This window comes from Phocoena sinus, chromosome 2 (genome assembly GCF_008692025.1).
Source record: "Phocoena sinus isolate mPhoSin1 chromosome 2, mPhoSin1.pri, whole genome shotgun sequence".
NCBI lineage: Eukaryota > Metazoa > Chordata > Mammalia > Artiodactyla > Phocoenidae > Phocoena > Phocoena sinus.
Window position 1 is genome coordinate 35977264 of NC_045764.1, and position 26640 is coordinate 36003903.

At 41.9% G+C, this 26640-nt stretch overlaps 3 protein-coding genes across 4 annotated transcripts in view; 2 read left to right on the top strand and 1 right to left on the bottom strand.

The window, feature by feature from the left end:
- The window catches only part of BTBD1 (BTB domain containing 1), a 44838-nt gene extending 43139 nt beyond the window's left edge, over positions 1 to 1699 (top strand). The window contains exon 8 of the mRNA XM_032621130.1: positions 191 to 1699. Within this exon, the coding sequence (XP_032477021.1) occupies positions 191 to 349 (159 nt within the window). The 3' untranslated portion in view covers positions 350 to 1699. The remainder of the gene's footprint in view (positions 1 to 190) is intronic.
- A 4145-nt stretch (positions 1700 to 5844) lies between these two features.
- Positions 5845 to 16218, top strand: C2H15orf40 (chromosome 2 C15orf40 homolog). Its single transcript, XM_032621132.1, has 4 exons — positions 5845 to 6014; positions 7162 to 7288; positions 9666 to 9793; positions 11123 to 16218. Exons 1-4 carry the CDS (start codon positions 5901 to 5903, stop codon positions 11216 to 11218), a joined length of 465 nt encoding a protein of 154 aa, XP_032477023.1. The 5' UTR covers positions 5845 to 5900; the 3' UTR covers positions 11219 to 16218.
- Positions 16219 to 21281: 5063 nt separating this feature from the next.
- Positions 21282 to 25959, bottom strand: RAMAC (RNA guanine-7 methyltransferase activating subunit). 2 transcript variants are annotated; one of them, XM_032621133.1, is made up of 4 exons: positions 25859 to 25959; positions 25046 to 25094; positions 23222 to 23400; positions 21282 to 22486 (listed from the first exon to the last, which is right to left on the bottom strand). In XM_032621133.1, exons 3-4 carry the CDS (start codon positions 23389 to 23391, stop codon positions 22300 to 22302), a joined length of 357 nt encoding a protein of 118 aa, XP_032477024.1. In that variant the 5' UTR covers positions 23392 to 23400; positions 25046 to 25094; positions 25859 to 25959; the 3' UTR covers positions 21282 to 22299. The 2 variants fall into 2 exon arrangements, with proteins under 2 accessions (XP_032477024.1, XP_032477025.1); XM_032621134.1 differs by having other exon boundaries at positions 23222 to 25915.
- Between the last annotated feature and the right edge of the window lie 681 nt (positions 25960 to 26640).

The following is a 26640-nucleotide window of genomic DNA, read 5'->3' on the forward strand; positions in this document are numbered from 1 at the left end:
GAGCTCTACATTCATTATTTTTAGTCATTAATTAGCTTGTAGCAAAAACTACATTTTTCCTTAAATGACTTGGCATAAATTTTTATACAAGAGCTATAATGAAATACAGTAGATCGGTAATATAATTAAAATAGCACATTAAATTGCTTATTAAATGAAAATTACTAATGAACCTTTTGTTCTCATTTAGGGCCCAGATTCCCACTACGGCACAAAAGGACTGAAGAAAGTAGTGCATGAAACACCTACTGCTAGCAAGACTGTTTTTTTCTTTTTTAGTTCCCCTGGCAATAATAATGGCACTTCAATAGAAGATGGACAAATACCAGAAATAATATTTTATACATAATTCAGCATTATAATACATAATGGCTAAATAGTACCATACAGTCTAGTCTCAAAGGCATAAAAAACTGGCCACAGAATATAACTGTAAGATAAGAGACACTTTAGTTTCTTAGAAAAGATAGATAAGTGTTGACTTAAATCTCTGCATGATTTAAAGGGAGATTTTCCATTTTCTTATAACCTTAGGGGGAAAAAGAACCTGTTAAAAAAAAACAGCTATTTATCTTGCATAATTTCATAGATTAGCTGACTCATGATCTTTCAGCAGTTTTATAACTGAAAGATTCTTGTTTTATATAGCTGGTTTGTTTTTTTTCCTGTTTTAACTTTTGAAGGTTACGTAAGATGAGGTAGGTCAGTATTCCTACAGAATTCCTATTAACTCAAATAACTAATTTCAGAAAATGAAGAAAACTGACCTCATCTTTGGAGTTTCTAACTATCTGGTGGTTAGCATTTGCAATATTGCTAGAAGTAGGCTTAACAAATGCCAAAGAAAATCTTCAGTGCATTTACAGAAAAGGATATTTTATAATAGGATAATATGTTACCTAGTACAGTTCTAAACGATAAATGAAATGTGTGCGAATTCACAATAATGTGACATAAACAAAGGATCCAAAGGTGTACTCCGAGACTGGCTTCTGTATCACTAAGCTGCACCACCGTACGGGCCTCTCTCTGCGGGGGGTGCGGTCGAGAATTCCCAAGATGGAGATGGTGGCGGTGGTGCTGATGGTGGCGGAGTAAACGGACATCAGTTCAGCTCTGTGGCGATAATCTTACACAGCAAGTACTGGAATGAAATACTAACATCTCTAACAGCTGCTTTGAAACTTTAAAGATATCTAACAGAATCACTCCTGAAAAGTATACTTTCTGTCACCTACACAGTCCTATCCAAGAAATAAAATACGTTTTAACATTCATGACCTCACTGTCAGAGGTACAGCTGCCTAAGGAGGGGATAGGAAGTATATTGGCAGAATGACATTTATACACTTTTATAAAGCAAAATTTTTATATAGAATTCTTTTTCTTTCCCTTCAAAATGATTATCTCATTAAAAATATATGTGTGATTAAGCTATATGAAATAGTTGTGGAAGATGTGTAGAAATCAATTCTTTTAAGTATCAACTTAAGAATTATTTCTAAATGGTAATTAGGATAAAAAAAATTTCCATCTAAAGTAGTATTTGATATTTTCAAGAAGGTAGTGAGGTGTGGTGGTGGCAGAGGTCTCATGTAACTGAAGGTAGTCATACAAGGGACAAGAAATGGAACCATTTACTGACATGGGACATCCCCTGGAATTTTTAAAAAATAAACATCTATTGTACTTTTATTTATTTTTTTGTCATTTGTCTTTTCTAAAAGTTGAGTGTAAGACACCATTTTGGAACAAAGCTTCTAATTAATTGAGGTTGAACCTTATTTTTAATTTATGGAAGTAATGCAACCCATAGTAAGAATGCCTTACTGTTGCCTTAAAGCAACTATAGCAGCAACAACTGTTGTTGTCTGCTGCTTCATCAGTTTCTTTCAGTCTCAGGTTTTTCTCCCCTGTTCTACTCTCAGTAGGTGAGAGAAAGGAAACTGTGCTTGTTATTTACTCTGATATAGTGTAAGGACCATCTCGCCATCATTTATTAATAGAGCTACCTGAGTGACTCCTGGGTACCAGGCTCTGCACTGAGTACTTTACACACGTTCTCATTTGCTTCTCACAACATCAGTATGAGGGAAGTACTATGATAATACCCATTTCACAGGCCAAGAAATTCATGTTTTAAAAGGTAAAGTGGTTGGAAGCAGAATTTAAACCCAGATCTATCTCCCAAGCTACAAAGCGGGAAAATATTATTTTGCTGGGTCCCAAAATGCCACCGTTCTCAAACCTTATAGTGAGACCCAAAAAGATACTTGGCTAATCTGTGTTTACTGTAGAATATAAGCAATTTCTGTTTTTTAAAAGAGTGATTACTCCAGTATCTACCCAACAAATTGTGATTATTTGTTTGCATTATCAAAGTGTTCGTTTTTGTTTTTTGTTTTTTTTTTGTGGTACGCAGGCCTCTCACTGTTGTGGCCTCTCCCGTTGCGGAGCACAGGCTCCGGACGCGCAGGCTCAGCGCCCATGGCTCACGGGCCCAGCCGCTCTGTGGCATGTGGGATCTTCCCGGACCGGGGAAGCCCCCAAAGTGTTGCTTCTTTAAGGCCCACATAAGTAGTACTTTTAATTTGCAAGAAAAAAATTTATCGGGAAACAGACAACTTTATAGGGCATTAGAGGGAGCCAGGTCTTCAAATGCAGTATGTTAAATGCAGTACGTTTTAGACAAAACATTGTTCCCTTTCAAGTCCTGTCTCCTTCAAACAGTCTCCTCCTTTTTGCTTCCCTGTTCTAGTTATCCAGATTCAAAACCTGAAAATTGTCCCTTGAATTAGACAATGCATCATTCGTAAGAGAGGACAGTGCTATAGTAATCCCAGCCCCAAGAGCTACATGGCTCATTTAGTCTTTTGCCGAGTTTGCACACTTAAAAAATCCATCTTCTCCATTCGTAAAGGCTAAGATAAGATTGAGTTTCTAAATTGAACTTTACTAAAACCTGAAAGAAATGTAAAAGAAAATAGGAACCAGTATAAACATTTATAATGGGTTTTCTGCCATTTGGATCATAGCCCCTATTTTTTTTTTTTTACCATTGGGCAGTATTTTTTCCAACTCTTTGCTTTCCAGAGGCAAAGATTCGGGGCAGAAGCAACAACAGATGTACAGTTTGGGTGGCAAATGGAGCTGATGGCTTTTCCCCTCCCCCTTCTCCACCCCCCACTCCTGAGTGACTTTTGGGAAAGCCTGAATGGTCCTTGCAGGGCACCTCTTCCCTCTCTCTGCCTTCGCTCATCTAGTCAACTGCCAGATAACGTAATAATACACGATTGCAAGTGGCCCCTTTATTTCCATCTAAACTGTCAAAGCTTTAACTGAGGCTGTCATGACTTCAACCCAAACTAATTCTATATAATGCTGACTCAGCTTTTGTGCCCCAATTCTTAACTGATTTCAAACAAAGAAAATATGGCTTTGGTTTAACACCTGGTTCACTTTCTTCTACCAAAGCCTTCACACTGAGTGGCCTCAGTATCCAAGTGGGTGGACAACCCAGCCAAACCTAGCTTTCCATTTTCTTCCTAACCTCCAGTAACCTTCACCATTTCATGTCAATCACTCCTGCTCATGACCACACCATGTAAGTTGTCATATGGACTCGCACTACCTCTGAAATGGTAAGTTCAGACATTACACTCTCTAACCACAACCTTCGATGCCTCTTCAGCTCTCACACACACTCCCATACATGTGTCCTTGCACCTCAAGACTGCCATTCCCTTGACCTCTCCGTCCTTTCTGTCAACCCTCTTCCTTCCCTACTCTAGTAGACTCCACCTTCAACCTTTTGGTTTTTTTGCTTCTCCACTTTTGATCTTTGATCACCATTAACCATTTCAGTAACCCTCAACCCTCTCATACCCACCTGAATGAAACCAGTTGTCTGCCTTATCTTCAACTTCCTGGCTGCTGGGTCCAGGCATTTAAAAACGATGTAACTGTACAAGACTGGGGTCATGATGATTTCATGGTCTCCAAGTTCAGCTAGACCATCAGTGTTGCAGAGTGAGTTTCAACAGTTAGCTCTTTGACATTCTCCAGAGTATTTAAATCTGTTCCACTCTCCTCACATCTTCAACACCTCCTCTCCTTCAGCTAATGAAAGAACTCCAGCTCTTCACATCAAACCTATACACACAGCTACATGTGCACCTAAACTTTTCCTTCTCTTGTGAAGGAAGGGGTGTCTGAGTAAGGCTTCTTGTAGACAGGTCAGTCTCCACCTGTTCTCAGAACCCCACCTCCTCCCTCTGTTGTAACGTCTCCTCTCTTGGCTTATTCCTATGAATATTCAAATGTGGTTAATTCTCATTCCAGTTTAAAAAAGAAAAAACACCTTAACGTCATGTGCTCCTCCAATACCAGTTACTCCTTCACAGTGAAATCGAATTATTTTCTACACATATTATCTCTTTCCTCTTCTGCACTGAAACTGCTAGCACCTAGGTCACTAACACCGCTCATTTCTGTTTTACATGCCTTCTCTGTGGCACTACTCCCTGTTGCCTACTCCCTCTTGAAGTACTCTTTCTTGGCTGCTACGTACTCCTACATCTGGCCAATGTCATTTGGTGCCTTCTCTTTACATTTTCTTAGGGTTCTGTCCTGGGCCCTCATGCTCTGCACACTCTCTGAGTCTTTATCTCATCCACGTGCATGGCTTCAATTACCATCTATTTTCAGAGGGCTCCAGAATCCATCATCAGTCCAGATCTCTCAAGCTTCAGTTACAGACATTCAGTTACCCCCTTAATATTTCTACTTAGTGTCCCACAGCTATCTCAAACTCATCATGTCCCGGACTGAACAACTCACCTCAGACTCCCAAACCTGCTCCTCGGGCCCCAAACCTGGGCATCTTCCCTGACTCTTCACTCTCATTCCCACATCCAGTCATTCCCCAAGCTCCGATCATTCTAGTTCTTTTTTGGTACGCGGGCCTCTCACTGTTGTGGCCTCTCCCGTTGCGGAGCACAGGCTCTGGATGCGCAGGCCCAGTGGCCATGGCTCACGAGCCCAGCCGTTCCGCGGCATGTGGGATCTTCCCGGACTGGGGCACGAACCCGTGTCCCCTGCATCGGCAGGCAGACTCTCAACCACTGCGACACCAGGGAAGCCCCATTCTAGTTCTTGAGTATGCTTGAAATGATCAGCTCTCAGTTCTCCATTCCCACTGCTACTATGGTTCAGGCTACCATCTTCCATTTAAGAGGGAGGTCTCCCTACCTCTATTCGTCTATTGGCCACATTGCAGCCAGTGATCTTTCTAATCACAACAAATGTGACTCTACCAATCCTTTGCTTCAAACCCTTCAATGACTCTGATCTTGCCTCCGCCTTCTTCAGTTTCATCTTTTGCCACTTCGCACATCAGAATATATTTCCTCTCCTTTTACATTGTGGCATCCTCAGCGCCTGGCACAAGGTAGATGCTCCATCAGTACACGGAAGGTACCCAAAGGCTAAAGCAGCAGGATACTCTACATCCACTTAAGGGCCATAGGAAGCAGCGTGGGGCTCTGCACCTGCTGGTTGGCTGCAGCAGCGAGAAAACACCTGGCCCTGTGCGCTCTTTGCCGCTCACTCCAATCCTTTCTTCCCATGAGGAAACAAGACCAGAGGGGGTTGGGGGGTGGTCACGACTCGACCAGAGCCCAGCTCCCTATCTCTCGGTCTCCTGAGCCGCTTTTCTAGGTGGCGAGGGTCCCGCGTAGGTCCGGGAAGAACGAGGGGTCTTGCTCCCGCCAGCCGGAAGGTGTCGCCCTCGTGCCACAGCAGAGGCGCAGGCCAGAGAAGCCGCTCCCGCCCGCTGCGTGCGCAGGTGCAGAGGGCTCTTCCGGCGTCGGGCCGCCTTTCCTGCCGCCTCCTTGCCGTGGATGCTGCGGCTCGGCTGCGGGTTGAGGCAGCTGGGGACGGGACCTGGTGCTCGGGCTGCTGCTCGGCTCCCTGTGGGCACCGAGATGCCTAAGAAAGCTGGTACAGTGAACAAGGCCAGTGGCAAGTCCCTTGGCAGTGGGAGGGTGGGCCGCAGGAATGCTGGTTGAGGAGCGCGGGAGAGAAGCGGGACCCGTGGGTGGGTAGAAGCTCCGCCAACTGCTTGTTGTCTCTGAGTTTCGGGCCTCCCGCTCCCCGTCTTTCTCGGCTGCGCTGCCGCCCACCGGGGAAGTCGGAGGGCCCGGGCCGGCGGCGCGCGAGGCTGTTTCCTGAGCTGTGGCTGCCGACCCCGCCGGCCTCGCTCCCACACTCCCAGGCTCGCGCTTCGTGTTCCGGCAGCGCCGTGCGGCCTGTGCTTCCCTGGGAGGCTCTAGTTAGCGTTCTGTCTCCTTCCCTTGGCTGGTCTTCGCACCCTTCCATCAAGAATGCACCACTCCCACACTTGCCTTCCACCGTCTCTGCAGGGCTGACTCCAATCGGTTCCTAAGACCCGGCTCTAAGACTGCCTCCTGCCGGGAGCTTCCCCAGTGTCCCAAGGCGGGACTGCCTTACGTTTCTCTGCGCCGTGATGCTCTGTGCGTGTGTGGTCGGCGCTCCTAGCACGGTGTATTAGAGTGATTATTTGTTCTTTTTTTCTCGCTGCAGCCCTAGCTCCTTGAGCTCCATGTGTCCTTATTCATCTTTACATCTCCTTTGCCTACATACTGCCTTGGTGCGCAGTTCATGTTTGTTCAATGGAAAGTTCCGAGTACAGCTTCTGGCACACAGTAGTCCTTTAAATACCACTGTTGTTCCTTCCTCCTCCCCTTCCCCCCAGAACACATGGATATACACCGTCCAGCTATGGTTGTTCACAAACGTTTGTTAACTTGTGCTGCTTGAGATACAAAGATGAATAATGAATAATCGCTGCTCCCTGAGGAATGGGAAATACAAAGCCGACAGTAGGAACCAGTTCTAAGTCAGGTCTTCCAAGGCAGGAAAAAAGCACTTTGTGGGGTTGATGGGAAGGCGTCGTGGAAGAATTGATTTGAGCCATGAAGGCTGCTGGAAGACCATTCTGGGTGGCCAGAACTCCCTGGACGTGACCCATTAGCCTAGTTTGTCTTGGTTAAGGGTGAAAAGGAATCATGGAAAGATCAAATGTGTAGGAAAGTATTTTGTAACCGTCAAGTTGTAGTGTGATTGTTGTTGTCGTTTTAGGGTAAAAGCCAGAGCAAGGAAGCAGAGAGACCAGTTCCTCCCTCAGGTCCTGTGGCAGTTGATCCCAAAGGTTGTGTCACCATAGCCATCCATGCCAAACCTGGTTCCAAACAAAATGCTGTGACAGGTATGCCTGGCCACTGGGGTGGGAATCTTGTATGAACCACTTGTCTCCTCTCCATCCTCCCTTTGCCTTGGCTTGCTGGAAGTTCATCCTGTGTGGTCAAGTATATTTTTCACACCTGCAGTTAGAGGCTTCTCCATTTTTAAATTCTCGATTCTAATGTAAAGGTGTAATCTAGTGTTTAAAACCAAATATACCGTATTTAAAGCATACCAAGTTAGATGAAAAAACCATTGTGTATTGTCCTTTTTAATATGGTATTTTATGAACCAGGATTTACTGTGGTGATCAATTCAAAATACAAACTGCGAATCGTTATGTTGTACACCTGTTATGTGTCAATTATACCTCAAAATTTAAAAAGGTATTTTAGAAAGAACATAAGATAGAAACGTGTAGCCTAGATGATTCTTAGTTTGTCCTATTCCAAAAGTGGAAACATTGGTCAGAGAAAGATGTTTTGGTTGATTTTTTAAAATGACCATTGGTCCAAGGAGGGAGAGAAAACCTCAGATCTGTGAACCTGATCATCAACACCTGTGTGAGCTTATTTCAAATCAAAACTCTACAAGATATTCCTGGGCCCAGTTCTTTCATCTGTCAGATGAGATAGTTAGAAGCTTTTAAGCTATTCCCTGGAGTCCAAAAGGTGCCTCAAGAATCTGCGGTGGGCAAAGGGGAGGTTGGCAGACAGGACTCCTGAGTAGCTGTTTACATTTGTTTTAAATGCTGGGGCTTCAGGAGAGATTGGGTGGGGTGGGGAGGCTTCTGATTGGGAAAAAAGTTTGATCTGAGTTATCTTGACGGTCTTTTTCACCCATTAAAGCTAAAGCTCTGTATTCCAATTTTTAAAATATTTTTAAAACAAGACCTCAAAATTGGGGTGCTAGGCCCGGTTTGTGTTGATGGCCATGTTAGCTTGGCTATTTGTTGGCTGTACCCTCCTTGGCCAGCATTTTCTAAGTAGTCACCGTGGACACTGCTGTTGGAATACCATGTTTCATCAGGTCTAACTGGCCATCATCTATCTATAAGGTGCAGAAGTACTTTATGTACCAGTAAGACAAAATCCACATCAAGTAAACACTTTCTTTTCCATTTATTATAAGATACATCAAGATTTCAAAGATATTAAAATGTGAAAAACTGTGCATCATAGAATCAGTGACAGGCTAGGAGGAAGGTTGTTCTACCATCTCATTCCTGTGGATTCTGTAGCCGTGTTTACACAGGCAAGATGTAAGCGTGTGGAAATGCCCAAGTAACCCCAGATGCTGGACCAGCTCAAGCTCATTTGCAAACTGCTTTGAGTGTATACTTCTCTCTCAGAAATAACAGTGGAGGATTGCAGACACGTTGCTCTTTATAAAGGCTGTATTGATGAGGGAGTCTGGACCACTCTTCAAAAAGCAGTGTTCATTGTCCCTGGATTTCAAAGCATGAATTCAAATTTATTTGTGAATCACAATGCCAGTTTCTAGCCATGTGACCTTGGACACATTACTTCTCGGTTCCAATTTCCTCGTTTGTAAAATGGAGATAATAAAGGTATTAATATCTTCATAAAATTATAGGAGTAAACAAGTTAATATTTGTAAAGCCCTTAAAACATGTTTGTGTGTCCTTAAAATTAGTGTATGGAAGCGCTGTGTAGATGCTAACTAAATACTACTTTTTTTTTTTTTTTTTTTTGCGGTATGCGGGCCTCTCCCTGTTGTGGCCTCTCCCGTTGCGGAGCACAGGCTCCGGACGTGCAGGCTCAGCGGCCATGGCTCACAGGCCCAGTTGCTCCGTGGCATGTGGGATCCTCCCGGACCGGGGCACGAACCCGTGTCCCCTGCATCGGCAGGCGGACTCTCAACCACTGCACCACCAGGGAAGCCCTAAATACTACATTTTAAAAATATCAGAGACATTTCACATAAGAGATGAATCTAATCCAGTGCTCCCATTTTCCTGATGAGGAGACCCCAAACAACCCTCTACAGTTTTGTGAGCTGCCTGGTTAATCCACTTCCTCGGTGACACTGCGGGGCTAAAGCCCAGCTCCGCTGACTCCCTGCCTGGGCTCGTCCTGTTAGACCAAGTGCAGTTTCCAGCTCCTAAATCCAGGTTATTGCCCAGGACTCTGTAGGCCCATTTTGGTCAGCAGGGTGGGGTGGGGTGGGGTAAAAATCAGCTTTCTTCTCTGGATTTCTGTAATGGTAGAGGCATATTTATGTTTATGTTCCCTTAACTGTGATTAATCATTCTTCATTCAGCAGTTATTAATTGAAAACCTACAACATGCCAGACAAATGCAAACACTTTTACAAAATATGCTCACTGCGTGAAGAAAAAGAACTCCATGAGGATCAGGTCCACACTGTTTTCATTCCAGACTTGACAGCCGAGGCTGTGAGTGTAGCTATTGCAGCACCTCCGACAGAAGGAGAGGCGAACACTGAGCTTTGTTGGTATCTTTCCAAAGTCTTAGAACTCAGGAAGAGTGATGTGGTTTTGGATAAGGTAGGTCTCTCTCTCTCTCAGCCTCTCTGAGTACATCAGTCATTACTTTTAAAATACCAATTTTTTTCTTTCCCAAATAATTGAAAAACCAGTTTTTAATGCTCATAATCATTTAATCACTAAAATCTGTGAATTCTTCCTAATCTTCACTCCTAATGCCTCACTCCTTCAGACTGTGCACACGCTATACTTGTATTCCTTAATTGCCATCATTTCCAGCATTTTCTCCTAAGTTCATTCCTGTACCTGCTCTGTCAGATTAATCTCCCTCAAGTCATCACCATACTAGAAAAATCTAAAATGGTTCCTCGTGTCATCTCCATTAGTGAGTTCATCAAGCATACCTGGTCCCCCGTGTTATCCTTGCTCACTAGAAGCTTATTAGAAAGAGGACTCATGTGAAGTCATTAATACCGTGGGTTTGCACTAGGGGTGGATACCAAAATCACCTGGAAATGATTTCTAGAACACAGGTTCTTGGGCATCACCCCAGACTTAACTGAAATAGAATCTGTAGGAGTAAGACCCACCCGTGTTTATACTTCTTAAAGCTCTACTTGTTTTCCAGTGCTATACTCTGTAGCTCCTACCCAGGATCCAGCGGGCACTCAGAGTCATTGGTTAGTAGGCTGTACCTAAACGTCCATCTGATCAGGCCATTCCCTCACTGTCGCCCCTGCGGCAGGTCATTTCGGATTTTCTCCAGCGCACGTGCTCTGGCATTTGCCTGAAAGGGACTCCCCACTCTTCCACCTGTGCAGCTTCTACCCATTTAGATAAATACCTGCTGAAAATTTACCTTCTTTAAAGGGTGTTTACCTTTTTATAGTTGTCTTAAGCAGTTGTGGAATCATAGCACTTGGATATGTGGTTGCTTTTTGTTCGGAATTTTCAGAAATGTGTAACGGTATAGAGAATACCAATTTGTTTTACATTTGGAATTATTTTTATACAAAGTTTATATAAAATTGCAATATTTGTTTTGGTAATTTAAAAAATAATTTAAACAAAAGTATTACTTGAAACCAGAATATTGTACATCTGGATTCCATATTCATTTTGAAAATTTAATGCTTAGCTTTTATTATTACAGAAATTGATGTATGAAGGTTAAAAACTCTGGAGAGTTGTAAAAATATTGTAGTAAGGTGGAATCGAAGAGACAGCCTTTGGTTAGACCAGAAATGGCTAGGAGAAAGTGGGCACTAAGCTGTCAGGAAAACACCAGCCCACTTGTAACAACCCCTCAGCAACTGAGGTCTGCTGCCTCTTAATAGCATTAGAAAGTTTAGTGTGTTATCCTGACACTGTTTTTTCCTTTTGGTCCAGGGTGGTAAATCTCGTGAAAAAGTGGTAAAGCTTTTGGCCTCCACAACTCCAGAAGAGATCTTGGAGAAACTGAAAAAGCAAGTTGAAAAAAAATAAAAGCAAGAAATGAAAAGTACACCCTTGAGAAACTTTTTTATTGCTAATGCTGAAAAGACTGTTAAAAAGGAAAATATATTTAAAGACACAGAATGTGGAAATACACATATATTTAATAAGAACAGGACACACAAAAAAAGTATGAAGGTTAAAAGTACTGTTATGTTGAATTTAGGTTCTAAAATCCCTGATCCCAAACAGCTTGGGACATGTTACTCTGATTTCATGGTGTTACAAAACAACAGAGCTGGAAAGGATATTTAAGATGACCTGATTCAGCCCCTTTCATTTTGTCATGGGGCTTCTGACGTCCAGAATTTGAGTGTATTCAGGATCACATGGTGCAAGATGGCAACTAGAACCTAGATCCCTTGGCTCCCAGTTGAATGCAGTTTATCCCAATTGTAAATTATTTCCACAGCACTACTGGAATTCTGGGGCTGGCCTTCTAATCCAGTTTACAAGTGACAGAGTGTCACTTTGTATTTTAAAATGATTATGTATTATGTAAAATGCAAAATTTTTTTCTGTGTTTTTTAAAAATTCTGTTGACCATTTTGTTAGAAAGTAAATAAGAATAGACTCGGTGCTTTCACTGCCAGGGCCCCGGTTCAATCCCTGGTTGGGGAACTAAAGATTCCGCAAGCCATGCAAGACGCAGCCAAAAAAAAAAAAAGACTTCTGTAATTTAATGTTAATTTTCATTTTTGAGAAGTCACTGAATTTTCTTCCTCGTTGGATGGTAACTGCAGTCATCAAATCTGGTAGTTCTTATGAATCTCCTAAGATCCTCAAAAGAAGATAGAAGATCTGGAAGCTATTTTCAGTATTTGTAAAAACCTATCAATCAGAAGTCATATCTATATTGAACTTCAAAAGCTAATAATAAATATCTTGTTTTTAAATGTTCAATCAAATTATAGTAATTTGTTAAGGTGAATAAGTTAACCTGATTACCTTTGCTGATAGAAGAGCCGATCTGCAGTTGTGTACTTTGTCTAAGTACATGAGAAAAATCTACTGACAGACAAAAATCTTTAAAAATATATAATCCACAAAAAGGACCAATAATAAAAATTACGGATGGTAAAAGAACTGGAGCCACTCATCTATTTCAGCTTACTCTGTTTAGAGGAACCAAGGACAACCAAAGTTAGGTGGCTCATCCAAGATCAGAGTAAACATGAAGGGCAGAGCATGGGTTACGCCCATCTGCCTTCTCTTCTAAGCCATTATGCCACATTACCTGCAAATGTGCTTCTGTTTTACGTGGTCTTAGCTTCGGAACCTTTTCTCTCTTTTTCCAGCGTTGTTCTGGTGTGTGCTCTACAGGCATTTTACTTGTGCTTTTTACATGAATCGTTTGTTAGGATGCTTTCCTTGATAAGTAACAGAAACCTAACTCATCTGGCTCAAACAATAAAGGGATTTATTAGCTCACATACCTGGAAAGTCCAGAGGCAGGGTTTACTTAGAGGTTATTGACTCAGCAGCTCAGTGATGTCATAAAGGACCCACTTTCTTTCCTTCCCCTGACTTACTTCAGCAGTGCCAGCTTCATCCTCAGGCCTGTTTCCCCCATGGAGGCAAAAAGGCAGCAGTTCCAGGCTTCTTGTCCACCTGTCACCCCCTCCAGTAGAAAAAAAGCCCTCTAAGAAGAGCTGTGGTATTTCTTTTCCAAAGCTGTCAATCAGCTCCTTCTTGTATCTCAGCCCAGATTAGGTCACACAAAGTTTCTAAACCAGCCCCTACTGTCAGGGAATGCCATGTTATAACACAGGTTACCTAAACCAGTGACTAGAGAAAAGAGAAGAGTTACTCTAATTGTTTTAGACTAATCAAGCCCCATCCTAGAGCTGGGGATGGGCTCAGCCTACTTGGAAGCAAAGGAGTGAGCAGAGAGAGGTAGATACTTGAATACAAATTAGGAAAAGTTAAAAGAAAGAGAAATGGATGCTGGATAGGAGTCAACAAATACCCGTCACAATCATCTATTTACTTCATTTTAAATGGCCATTATTTTAACAGGGACTTTTTTGCCTAATTACTTCTTTTGAGAAACACAGTATCTTTTTAAAAAGAACATCCTTACTTTGTCACCAAAAAACTGTTGGCAGAGGTAGGAACTAGTTCAGCAGCTGTGTCTGAGGACATGTTTCCCTTTCTTCCTTAGCAAATGAGGTTGTCTTTAGAAGTCTGATGCTCTCTTGACCCACACAGGGCTGTTCCCCATTAATAACAATCACAGCTAAGGCCTGGGCACCTTGAGCTGCTGTGGAAGTTTAGTTAATGCAGCTTCCTTCAGCTGGGCCCTATTCTTCCCCCAAGGATATTAAGACAGGCCCAGTGACCTAGGACAAGGACACAAAATCCCCAACCCCTATAACAGTTGTCTAATAACATGACTATAGCCCTGCCTACCCCTGTTAACTTTAAGTGAATACTTACATGGTCTACAAAGTGACCTGATTACACTGCCTTTCTCATCCTGTGCCGTCCTGAGGGTCCAGCCTTTCAGGCAGCCCATGAACAAGGTTTGAATGATACTTTTCCAACTCTGATGACTAGTGTCGTGGTGATGTTCTAGCACTGCATCTGTAATCTATCATTCCCCACCTTAATACATAATTACTCCTGCAAACATGATTTAAGAATAATTTAGTAACGGGTGCCTGCTACTTGCCAGACACTGCTTTGCCTACACTGTATGTTGACAATTGGAGGCAGAAACAGGGAACTTGAACAACTGATTCCTGTGAGCCATTCCTCACTTGTTTGACAGCTAGGTATGGAGAGAGAACCAGAGCATGTAGGTGGCACCTTTGCACTGTTTAAAATTCCAAACAGCTAAAAACTCACTTGAGGAGGCAGTTCTTTTCTGGGCTGCAGGCTACCAGCATCCCCCCTCTTACAGATTCTAGGCATTTGGTTAAGTAGTTCCTTAACTCTAAAGCAGAATATAAATTTTAGAACCCATCATGGCCTCCCACTTCAGATTTTTTTAATGCATGTGACTGGAGACTAAAAATTTTTAAAGCTAGATTTTCAATTTGTATCCAAGAGGTGGCACCATAACGCAGTAGCAGAAAACCACACAGGAACGGACTCTTAATTCCTTTTGAAGTGAGCAGTACTATTAGGAAATCCCTTCTGTAGTGCCTGACTACCAATGTCACAATCTCATCCTTCTTGTCTAGTCTTCTCAGAGACATTCCTTAGACTTAGTCCCCTCATACCTTGAGTTTAGCATAGGCCAGAGTGTGGCATTAACCAGGGCCGGCTGAGTACTCAGGAGTCTCGGGTCAGTACTTTGGTGGAGCCAGCGAGGTCCTGAGTGCCTTAATTTTGCAAATTTCAGAAATCCCATTTAGTCAGTGTTTTTGAAAATGGAATTGGGCTGGAAAATTAACAAGGAATTAATTTATAAAAGGATGCCAATTTATTAATTTGAGTGAAGAACGTACCTGCCAAATAGACTGTGTAGTGGGATCCTCAGCACCTTGTGTCCCTTTGGGAAATCTCGTCCAGAAGCCAGTCATCATTTGAAGCTTGGAGAGCTTGGGGTCAGAGCCAGGGAACTTAGGGGCCAGAAGCAGGAAGCTATGACTGTCTAGAGCTCCCATTTCTGCTGCAGGGATAGACATATTTATCTTACCAGCCCCTCTCCTGGGACAACACTGAATACTGATGCTTCATGGCACAGGAGCTCCCTTTTTCCAGGCTCCAGAAGACCACCTAACTCTGCTCACATAGGCTTTTTTCAGATAATCCTTATAATTCAACTGATACAAGTTTTCAGCATTTTATAATCCTATTCTAGCTGTGTGCCACAGGGTCCATCTAGTCCCCTTATTAGAGTTTGGCAGGGGTGAATCCCCAAACTTTGCAACACAAGGTACAGAGTCTGTGGGCATTTCTACGTGCAACTCATCTCATCCATGATGTGGTTTTACTATCACAGTGTCTCTGGAATTGTTTCAGAGTCTTAGGTTTCCCCAGAGATACCTGGGGGATTGGAGCGCTGTGGAGAATAAGGGAGCAAGTCAACAGAACTCCAAGCCTTTAGTCTGCTTCTAGAACTGTGCTGCCAATACACTTGCTGCTGGCCACATGTGGCTCCTGAGCACTTGAAATGTGGCTAATCAAATTTTAAAGTAAAATAATAAAAGCATCGTAGAAATAAAAGCCCTGCTGGGAACGACACAACAGAGAAGAGGCTGAATATATGACATGGAGTTTAGAGAGCAGGCTAGAGAAAGGTGAGCAAAGACAGGAAAATGACAGATACAGAAGTCAGACAAAGGAAAACCAACACATGCATAACTGGAGAAGAGAACCAAAGAAATGGAACAGAAGAACAAAGACTTAAAGATATAATCGAGAAAGTATTGGAGGACTTCCCCGGTGGTCCAGTGGTTAAGATGCCACACTTCCACTGCAGGGGGCATGGGTCCGATCCCTGGTCAGGGAAGTTCCACATGCAGCGCATTGCGGCCCCCCCCAAAAAAAGAAAGAAAACATTGGAGAAATAGAAGATAAACTTACATAATGAAAGGTGCAGTGTCCTAGGTGAAATACTGACAGTGATCATCAACAATGAAACACAACCTAGTAAAGTTCTCCTAAAGTAAAAAAGCCTGTGGCCATCTAGACAAAACGCTGAAGTCATAGGGAGAAAGGAGACACATACATGAATACTCGTATGTTGATGGGAATGTAAATTGCTACAATGCTTTAGAAAATGTGGCAGCATTTATTAAAATGAAATAATACAGGTTTTTTTAACCCAACAATTCTACTTTTGAGACTACCCCACAGAAGACATAAAATAAAAGCATTCAAAAGATATACGGACAAAAGCAATATGGCATTGTTAAGTAGGGGCAAAAAAGGAAACAACCTAAGTGTCTACCTATAGGAGAATGATCATATAATCAATGGTATATCCATGTTATACAATATCATGTTATTAAAATTAAGTCATTAATTTTTAATCTATAGCTAGTGACCTGGAGTGATGCCTATTATAATATGTTGTGTGAACAAAGAATAATATACACATATGTGTGTGGGTTTATATATATAACCTCACTTTAGTAGGAAAGGAAAAACGTGCATATACCAAATTTATATATATATTTGTGTGGGCATGGTGAAAGAGACAGAAGCATCCACAACAAGCCAGCCACTGGTTGGATGAAGATTATTCATATTTGTCTAGTTTTACTTTTTACAGTATTATTTTGTATACACACAAAACATATAGTGAAGGAAACTTTAAAATGAGAAACACAAACACACACACACACACAAGAGAAAGCTCTGGCCTTTAGCCATTACAGCAGCTTTATTTACCTGATTCAGACAAAGAGGCTGGTGATCCTTTAGGGAGTTGAAGGCACTGGCCGTGGAAAAAAACCATGAGATCATCATCACATCGTCCCCTGAAGCTGTCTCAGGAGAAGTCACTGAAACCCGGAGAAAATCTAACCAGTAATTAATACGTGAGGCTCTCTGTATCCCTCAGGGATAGGAATGAAAACAACGGAATTAGCCCATCAGCACATGGAGACTGGTGAAAGATCTCAGCAGCACTTTTTGCACCCAAGTCAGCCCAGAGGTACCCCACTCTACTTGGGGAGGCACAAACCTGACACTGAATGGGCACTGAGTATGTGCGCAGCCCAGTGATGTGTACTTCAGGCAAATGCTTTCACTTAATCCTTCAAGGGGGCAGTCAAATCACATATTAGCAATTTTGATGAGGATGACTTGTCCTCGTTAACATCCTCCTGTAAATCTTAAAATCCGAGGGGTATTATCCACAGCTCATCCCGTTTTCCAGTCTGACAGCACTGGTAACAAGCTACTCAGATACAAACGTATCTCTGGCACATGCGGGCCTCAGCTGTGTCACACCAGCTTCAGTCACTTCCTCTTAAGCCCTGGCATATCCTAATACAGCAGCCCTACTGACTGAGACCCATGGAGCCGGCCTGGCCCTCTCTCCCCCCATCTCCACAGGTCATGGGATCTCTGCTCCCATCCCTATTTCTCCTAAAAGCTGGTCCCAGTAGAGGTCAGTCAAACCTCTAGAAAGGAGGAAATATTTGCTCTCAAGGCTACCTTAGAGTCCAATAGTATAATCTACTACTTGAATCTAGTTGTTGATTTGGCTCCAAAATAATGTGATGTAGCAGGACCCAGGAAAATATCCATTTAGATAGAATAGAATGTCACATCTGAATATATCTGAATTCTTAAGTATTAATCTAAAAATTAACATCATTAATTTCTACAAATGTCAAGAATATGTACTGCTGTTGGTCTTAATTCATTCTAAATTAAAAACTGGAGAATTTTAAACACATACCTAAGCTTATAAATAGAGGAAACATTCTCTGAGTGACCTATATAATTAGGTTTTTCATACAGAATTAGCCAAAGCCTAATGTATTTCAAAGTTCCCATTTATATATATATATATATATATATCAAATATGCTTTAGTTAAAACACAAGACATTGAAAGACAAAGCCCAAACAAGCGTTTCAGTGAATAGTTTATATATAATACCTCAATTTGTCTAACATTACCAGAGTAAACGCTTTCACAAGTAACATTTCCAGCTAACTGAAGTTATCCAACAAGCTACCTCAAGCTGGGAATATTTATTTCCTACATTTCTTAACAAGAACAAAAATTCCCAGGCTTCCCTCGTGGCGCAGTGGTTAGGAATCCGCCTGCCAGTGCAGGGGACACGGGTTCGAGCCCTGGTCCGGGAAGATCCCACGTGTTGCAGAGCAACTAAGCCCGTGCGCCACAACTACAGAGCCTGCGCTCTAGAAACTGCAAGCCACAAATACTGAGCCTGCACACCACAACTACTGAAGCCCGTGCGCCTAGAGTCCGTGCTGTGCAACAAGATAAGCCACTGCAACGAGAAGCCCGCGTACCACAAGGAAGAGTAGCCTCCGCTCACCATAACTAGGGAAAGCCCGTGCGCAGCAACAAAGACCCAACGCAGCCAAAAATAAATAAATAAATTTAAAAAAGAATTATAGCCTTTAAAAAAAAAGAATAAAAATTCCCTTTCACTATAAACAATAGTGCTAATTAAAAGAAGTCAAAGGCCCAGAGCATAGATTTCCATACACAGCCAAATCTGTTTAGGTTGAGTGAATCAAACAGAATACAAAGTCTAGGAAAATTTTTAAGGTGTTAAAAAACTGTGAAACAGGAATCTAGAAAAATGGTACAGATGAACCGGTTTGCAAGGCAGAAATAGAGACACGGATGTAGAGAACAAACGTATGGATACCAAGGGGGGAAAGCGGGGCGGGCGGGGGGGGGGGGGAGGAATGAATTGGGGAGATTGGGATCGACATATATACACTAATATGTATAAAATAGATAACTAATGAGAACCTGCTGTATAAAAAAATTAAATTAAAAAAAACTGAAACAAAGTGTAGTGCTTTCATTAGAGTTCAAAATCAGTGATATCAGTAATCTTCAGGGTAAAAGATCATTTCTTTCCTTTTTGGTATTCTGAACTTAAAACTGACATTTCATTACCCTTAATACTGTCATAAAGTTCTATATTTTCCTTTAGGAGAATAAAATACAAAGGGAAAATTACATCCTTGTCTGTTGAGCATTATGTTATAAGGAATGCAGCTTTGGAAACCAAAACCATGCTGGAGATCTTACTGGCTGTCTTTTTCCTATATGGTTTCAAGAACCTAAAAACTATTCTTAGAGCAGTGACACAAGGTTACTACACTCTGGATAACCTCAAATCCTTCTAGCACTCAAGGAAAAAAAAAACCAACAGTTCTCTATCTAAGTCTCTAGCATCTGTCTCAAATTGATATTAATTTGATGTGTTCCATAATGAACATTCAACATTCTCAAGTCAGTGCCAATTTCCAAACAGCAAATGCCAGTAATTTTGGCTCAACTTTTATATAAACTTTCTTTCTTCCATATTTGTTTTTTTCTTTTTTTTTTTTTGGCCACACCACAGGATCTTAGCCTCCCAGTCAGGGGTTGAACCCAGGCCATAGCAGTGGAAGTGCCGAGTCCTAATCACTTGGAACGCCAGGGAATTCCCCCTTTCTTCCATATTTGAAGTGTTTGTTATTTTCTGAAGGATATAATGTCTTATTCTTTTGCTAATTCATGTAATAATTCACATAAGGAAACAATCGCAAATCTTTAATTCTCAAGCTGCCTACCTCATTTTCTATCAGTTATTCTACATACTTTATTATATCAACACTATGCTTTACAATTTATCAAATCCTTCCCTGCCATTGATTAAACAAATGTTTATGCAGCACCAATTATGTACCACTGGGGTTTTAATGGTCACGAGCTTTAGTTTCTATTCTCAAGCTCTCATATGTTTGGTCACTTATTTTTTTTTTTTTTTTTTTTTTTTTTATGCGTTACGCGGGCCTCTCACTGTTGTGGCCTCTCCCGTTGCGGAGGACAGGCTCCGGACGCGCAGGCTCAGCGGCCACGGCTCACGGGCCCAGCCGCTCCGCGGCATGTGGGATCTTCCCAGACCGGGGCACGAACCCGTGTCCCCTGCATCGGCAGGCGGACTCTCAACCACTGCGCCACCAGGGAAGCCCCTGGTCACTTATTTTTATGATAACCCTGTGAGAGTGACAAGGGAAGGTGTTGTCCCCATTTTTGCAGGTGAGCAAATAAGCTCAAAGTTTAAGTGATTTTCTCAAGGTCAGATATCTTGGAGCCAGGATTCCTTATGCTCAATCTATATGCTATTACAACAGACTACCTATTTGAGATTAATTCCATTTGACAGTTCTAATTCTTTCTTCGCCACTTTTAAATGATCCTTAAGTTGGTTTGATGTTCTTTTCTGTCTCTCCCATATGAAGCAGAAACCATGCCTTTATTTCTTCCTGGTTTTAAGCACACAGGGAGCAGTCTGATAATGACTGTTGCTTAAAAAAAAGAAAAACCACCACCACACAGATTACTCATGCAGAATGCAGAAATAACTCATGTTAAAAGGAGGACTCGGGCTTCCCTGGTGGCGCAGTGGTTGAGAGTCCGCCTGCTGATGCAGGGGACACGGGTTCGTGCCCTGGTCCGGGAGGATCCCACATGCCGCGGAGCGGCTGTGCCCGTGAGCCGTGGCCGCTGAGCCTGCGCGTCCGGAGCCTGTTGCTCCGCAACGGGAGAGGCCACAACAGTGAGAGGCCCACGTACCGCAAAAAAAAAAAAAAAAAGGAGGACTCTTCTTATATTTTCAAGTAGAGTTGATACTCAGACCATATGTACCCTACTGTTACAGTGTTAAAATATTTAAATACTGTTAGAAAATACTCTTCTTCTGAGCTTCCTGAGAGGCATCCCTCACTCCAACCCTGTCCCTTGGTTCCAGATATCTAATTAGTGTCAACAGCTGGCACAGCAGAGGGCCTCCAGGATCCTGCTCTAAAGTTGTGGTCACCTATTGTCCCAGCTGGTCAGTGGCTGTGCTTTATCAGTTGACAGATATTTTTAATAACCCATCTGCTTTCAGAGAAGATCTTGGGGTATAGTCAAGCCATTCTTAACTCTCTGGGCTAAATATTCTGTAGTATCAAGGCCTATCTTAATGTACCAGCACTGGCTTGTTGCCTATTGATGTAATTACAAGGGTACACAGAAAACCCTTATCTTATTGTTAAAATTTTATTTACATCTGAGTGTGAGTACTTGGTTTATCAAATCCTTTCTAATAAAATAGTTACCTGAAAGAATGGCTCTTCAGGAAGTGGGGGTGGAGGGGAGAGTTGGATCCAGAGCATATAGAAGTAGTACCTGGAGATGTCAACCTCAACGGCCTAGAGTGGAGTGCTAAGAGAGAAGGCAGCAGAAGGCAGATTCAGGAAGTTGCCTTTTAATACCTTTGACCTATGATGAAACTTGTACTCTTACTTAATATTATTCTTACACTAAATAAACCTTTTTCAACAGATAGGAGAACAGAGTAATAAAAAATCAAAAAGCTCATCTCTAGTGAATGGGCTACCTGCCAAAATTTGAGAGAGAATACTTATAAGTATTTTATTTGAGTAAAACCATTATAATGGCCATTAAAATGATGTGAAATACAATGATCACTCTGAAAGGAAGTTACAGCATCACTGGATTTACAAAGGGGAAGCAGCAAAGGTGCACATTTGGAGATGAACATAACATTGTAAAATCAACCCACATTAAATACCATAAAAGTAAATACAAAATGCAGCATTGTTTACATATGATTGAAAAGGAAGGGAACATTGCAGGGTTAAACTTTTGTATAATGCGTGAATTCTGACCTGGTATGTTTAAGTTAGCAAGAAACCTTAGAGTTTGTATAAAATTACTGTGTGCCTTAATTCCACCTACCACTAGATCAAGATATTGAAACTGAGAATGATTCCTTCCTGATTTTACAGGTTTATTCTTGATATCCCTCTAAAAAGAGACCAGAACGATTGTGAAGATGATTCATACCTACAGAGTAATTAAAGTACCACAGTCACATAATAACAAAAGCCAAACAAAATATACTATAACTGTTTTCCTTTCAACTACTATGTACAATGTATCACAAGTAAGCACAGTTGTGCATTTAGGAGCTGATTGTACTACTTCTGTAAAATATTAGGAATGAGCACATCCGAGTACAGGGATACTTCCTTACCTTACAAAGTAAAAGCAAGCATTTTCTATGTAAAATTTTTATTTCTGTGTAAAACAAAGAACTCCTGAAAGTCAAACAAGGAAAAAATTCACAACATTCAAAGCACTATTAAGTCATGAAATAAAGAAGAATCTGAGGTAGAAGTCAAGCAATATAATCCACAACCTTTTTAGGGAAGTATTTATTGATATTTCCAGCAGCCATCATATCTCTCCAGTAAGATCTAATTTTAAAAAAGTCTCAAGTTCCAAAACATCAATCCACTCTCTACAATCAGATGTAAAACTATGACCAACAGAAAATACAACATAAACTTTTATCATGTTAACAGAGTAAATGGTTTTACTAAAAGCTGCTGACATTTCTATCAGTAGTAGCCATAGGGAGGCCGCTGGTTGTAACCATAGTGTCCATATTGATGGGGGTAGTAAGGTTCTTGTCTGTGCTGCGGGTAATTGTTACCCCAGGATCGCCCATGCCACTGATTGGATCGATTGTCACTTGGCCACCCCCGTCTGCTATCCCTACCTCTAAACTGTCTGTTATCTTGCAACCTACAACAAAAAAACAAAAAGATTTTTATACTTCCCTTAAAAAAAAAAAAAAAAAACACATGACAAATCTATCCTGGTGCATTTCATTTCTCAATCTAATACTCAGTATACAAAAGAGTAAAAAACATTTTTCTCTACAGAATGTTATAGCACTAGTTATTAAAAACTTTCCTGAGATTCAGATCCAGTATTATACTGGATATATTTAATACTTTGCAGAGAAGAGGTAGACTACAACACCAAACCCCAAATAATAGTATGGTTCTGAAACCTATTCAGTTGTTCAAAAGCAGTATGGTAATATTCCTTCGATCTATTTTGAGGTATCAAATAGAAGTAATTTACATTGCATAAACTTCTTTCTAAAGTAAAACCAAAAACAATATCTTCTTTATGGAATTTAATGCAAAAGTTTTGTAAAAGACTCTAGGTTTTTAAAGCATATTTGCAGAGAAAATAAAATATTAGTCCAGAGAAAGAATATTTTTAAAAAAACCATTATAACACACTCACACACAATTGCATAGCAAGGGGAAAAAAATATGGTGCTGACAAAATATTAAAAGCAAGTATTTACCAGGCACTTACTGTATGCCAAGCAGTTACTAGGCACTCGGTATACCACACTGCACAAAAACACTGATCCCTGCCCTCACTGGCCTTGTGGGCTAGCAGATTCAAGCTATCCTCTCCCAGATCAGCCACTGGCATTTACTGTTCTGAAGTAATACATACCGATTGCCTCTATTTCTTTGGTTCCCACCAGCTCTGCTATTCCATTCCTCAACAATTGGAGGGGACTCAGGAGGGCGTTTCAGGTATTCCTGGTACTCTTTGTCATCTTCTGTGAATCTACTGGCAAACATCTCTTCAAAATTTGGAACAGCTTCAGAAGTGTCAGTCATTCTGAAATTCTGTACAGTTTTTAATATGTTTCTATTAGAATTTATTTTTTAAGTAACACTATCTTCACCAGATAGTGGAAAAACAAGAAGTAAATACTTTTAGGCAGGGTATTCATAAAAGTCCTTGTGTACTTTTAAACCTAAGATAGACTAGATTCAATTCAGTACTTCTTGATTACTATAGTACAGGCATTGTGCTAACTAGGAGCCTGGGATACAAAGATGAACGATATATCATGATTGTTGTTATATATCATCATCAATATATCATCAGTGTTGAATCGTAAGGTAATAGGAAGAACCAAGAAGAGAAAATTAATTGGATTTAGCCATTAGGAGGTGATTAGAGTATCAGGGATTAAAACAGGACTACAATTAATTAAGAAATAACTGGAAGGTAAGGAAGTAGAAATCTACACTGCTTAAAGACCAAGCTTTCAAGAGGCTTGGCTGGAAACAGAGACAAAACACAAAGGGCAGTAGCTACGGGGTTATTGGAAGGTTACCTCTTTTTTCCCCAGGCTACAACACCTGAAGTTGTTTGTAGGAAAATAAAAGAGCCAATAAAGAGAAAGACTGTAAATACAGTAAAGACATGAAAACAGAAAGGCAAATAAGAAGGCCTTTAAACACACAGCTACTAAGGTCTAGGGTAACTACTTTATAATGGTATTCAATATATTCTTGTTCCAGGTTCTGTGACATATGAAAAAAACTACTATAAATATTATCTAATGGCTATGAAAACTGAAATCTGTATCAGCTGGGTTTTCCAGGCAATTACGGACTCACTTTTGAAGCAGTATTTCTTCACCCAAATTTTCAGAGAGCCCTCTACCTCTGAGAAGAGATTTGACTTAGGCTGCGGCAGCCTAATCCTTGATAAACCAGGGGAGAAAGAGTTCACTTCTTTTCATCTTTACCCAAGACCTGGAAGGCAGCCCTAGCAGTATTTCCAGTCCTTCCTTGATGGAGTCCCATCCCCTACCTTTCCTCACCTAAACCCCATCTTTCTGTTCTTTGCCTCAAGACCACGAAAATCTGTTCTATGATTTGGGGCATATGTGACATCATGCTAAAACTTTAAAACCAAATCTCCCTTATCTGATGTTCTAAAATTATTTTTCTTCCTGTATTACTTCAGTTTATAATAAAAAGTTTTTGTCAAAGAGATGTGATACTGGAAGACAGCTTTTTCATTAGTTTTTCTTTCCTCCAAATCCCTCAAAACATATGCAAATATTTATAATACTACCCTTGTCCCAACAAAATTAAAGATTATTATTTGGATGCAAGAAACAGTATCTACATGTCTTACCCTCCAGGCCTCTGCTCTCTTTCAGTATGTCTTATTAAATACCAATGTGTCTGGGATTGGCAAACAGATGTCAAATTCTCAAATCCAGGGTATGGTTTAAAATAAATTCAGCAAATTAAAGGCGTGCCTTGATTCCTATAGGAATCACAGAAATCACCAGAAATACGACCCATACCTAACCAGAGGGGCGGTAAAAATCATAAGCCAAGGCAAATGTGCTATTCTAACGTTCTTCCAGGATCCCCCTCCCACAAACAAACAAATGTGTATCATCTTTATAATTACTGGTGAGAATGAAATTTAAATAGAATTTTAACTGATCCAAGCTTTACTTACCCCAGGGATTTGAGGCAGCTGTACCGTTTAATGTTTAGATTGTTTAGATCTATGGGAAGAAAAACAAAACAAAACTTGACTCCCTTGAAAGAAACCCTCAAAAGGTGTGTGTCGTGGGGACAGGAACCATAAAGGTTAATGAAGTGGTAGCATTAAAAGTACTCTAAAGACTTGCGACGTTAATTCCAAAGAGGGAACTGGAGCTTAAAGTGCCACCGAAGAGCTAGAAGATGCTACTCAAAACCAATGAGCTAGTTCGAGCATGAATAACAACTTCACAAAGTATGTTCTTTTCTGTTGGAAGACACAGGGTACAGCCTTTCAGATATGTACTCGAAGACTACTAGTTTTTTGATCCTAAATAAAACCACACAGAACTTTCGCTGCAGGCCACTAACCTTGTAAATGACTACCCAGAATGGGCTTTCGTTGCCCTGGGAGATGAACCCAGAGAACTAACCGACGAAGACACGGACTGAGAACCACTGCTTTTTTCAGTCCTCTCTCACAGCACACCAGCGCCTGTCTATCAACGCTTTGACTGATGCGCTCCTTCTGAAGCACCTCGGCCCCAGATACGAAGGAAACTGGAGGCCGCGAGGAGTAAGCGGCTTCCGGTCTCGCCAAAGGATCTAGTCTCGTAACGGCAGAGCGAGAGGACACCTCGCCGGCCACTCAGCTCTGCCCGCCCGGTTCCCTCCTCCCCGCGGCCCCGAATGAGCGACACACACACACACACACACACCCACGCCCAGGGCTGTATGTATCCCGCTCGGGCCGGACTCCGCCGGCCGGACGCTCACGGAAACCTACCTCCGAGCCAGAACACCGTCACAGGACCTCCTGACCGCTTCAGCTCTCCAAGGTAACAGATCCACTTTGGGCAGACTCCGACCATGGCCTGACTTCCGCTTCCGGCGCGCTAAGGCCGAGGCGGGCCTGTGAAGTCTCGCGGTATCTTCGGCGAACCCTGTGGATTTTTCCCACTTCTTCCAACGTTGGTGGCTGGCCTGGAGCTTACGAGGGTGGTGGGTTGGCGGGCTAAAGGTGATGCTGCACACCGTGCGCTTTCAGTCTGCCTAGTGGCTGTACAGGAAGAGACGCATCGCTGTATATTGAGCCCCCTTGACTGGGAGCCGGTGACGGGTAGGGACGGAAGTTCTGGAACTTCTGTGCCGAGCGGGGAGGGAAAGGCTACTTCCGGTCGCCTGCGCCGGGAGTCTTTGTGAGGAATGCGAGGCGAGGGCAGGCGGTGGAAAGTAGACACGAGTGGATTCCTTCAGTGGCGCTACACCTTTCACTCCTGTCCAGGCAAGCTTCGGTAGTAAGATTTCGGTAGTCTGTTTTGTACGTGTTTTTGCCAAAACACAGACCCGCTCTGCTCCAGCCTAAGTCGTCAGTATCTAGCTACCTCCAGGAGTCTTGGTCATTTCTTCTGGGATGTTCAGTAGGTGTTATAAACGCTGCATATTCCCAGATATATCTTGGCCTCCTCCCTCCCAAATTGCTTTCCAGTCTGGGTACCCCTTTTGGTTAATACTCTCATGAGTTTCCAGCTTGGAAACATCGATGTCTACATTTGATGCCATTTCTTT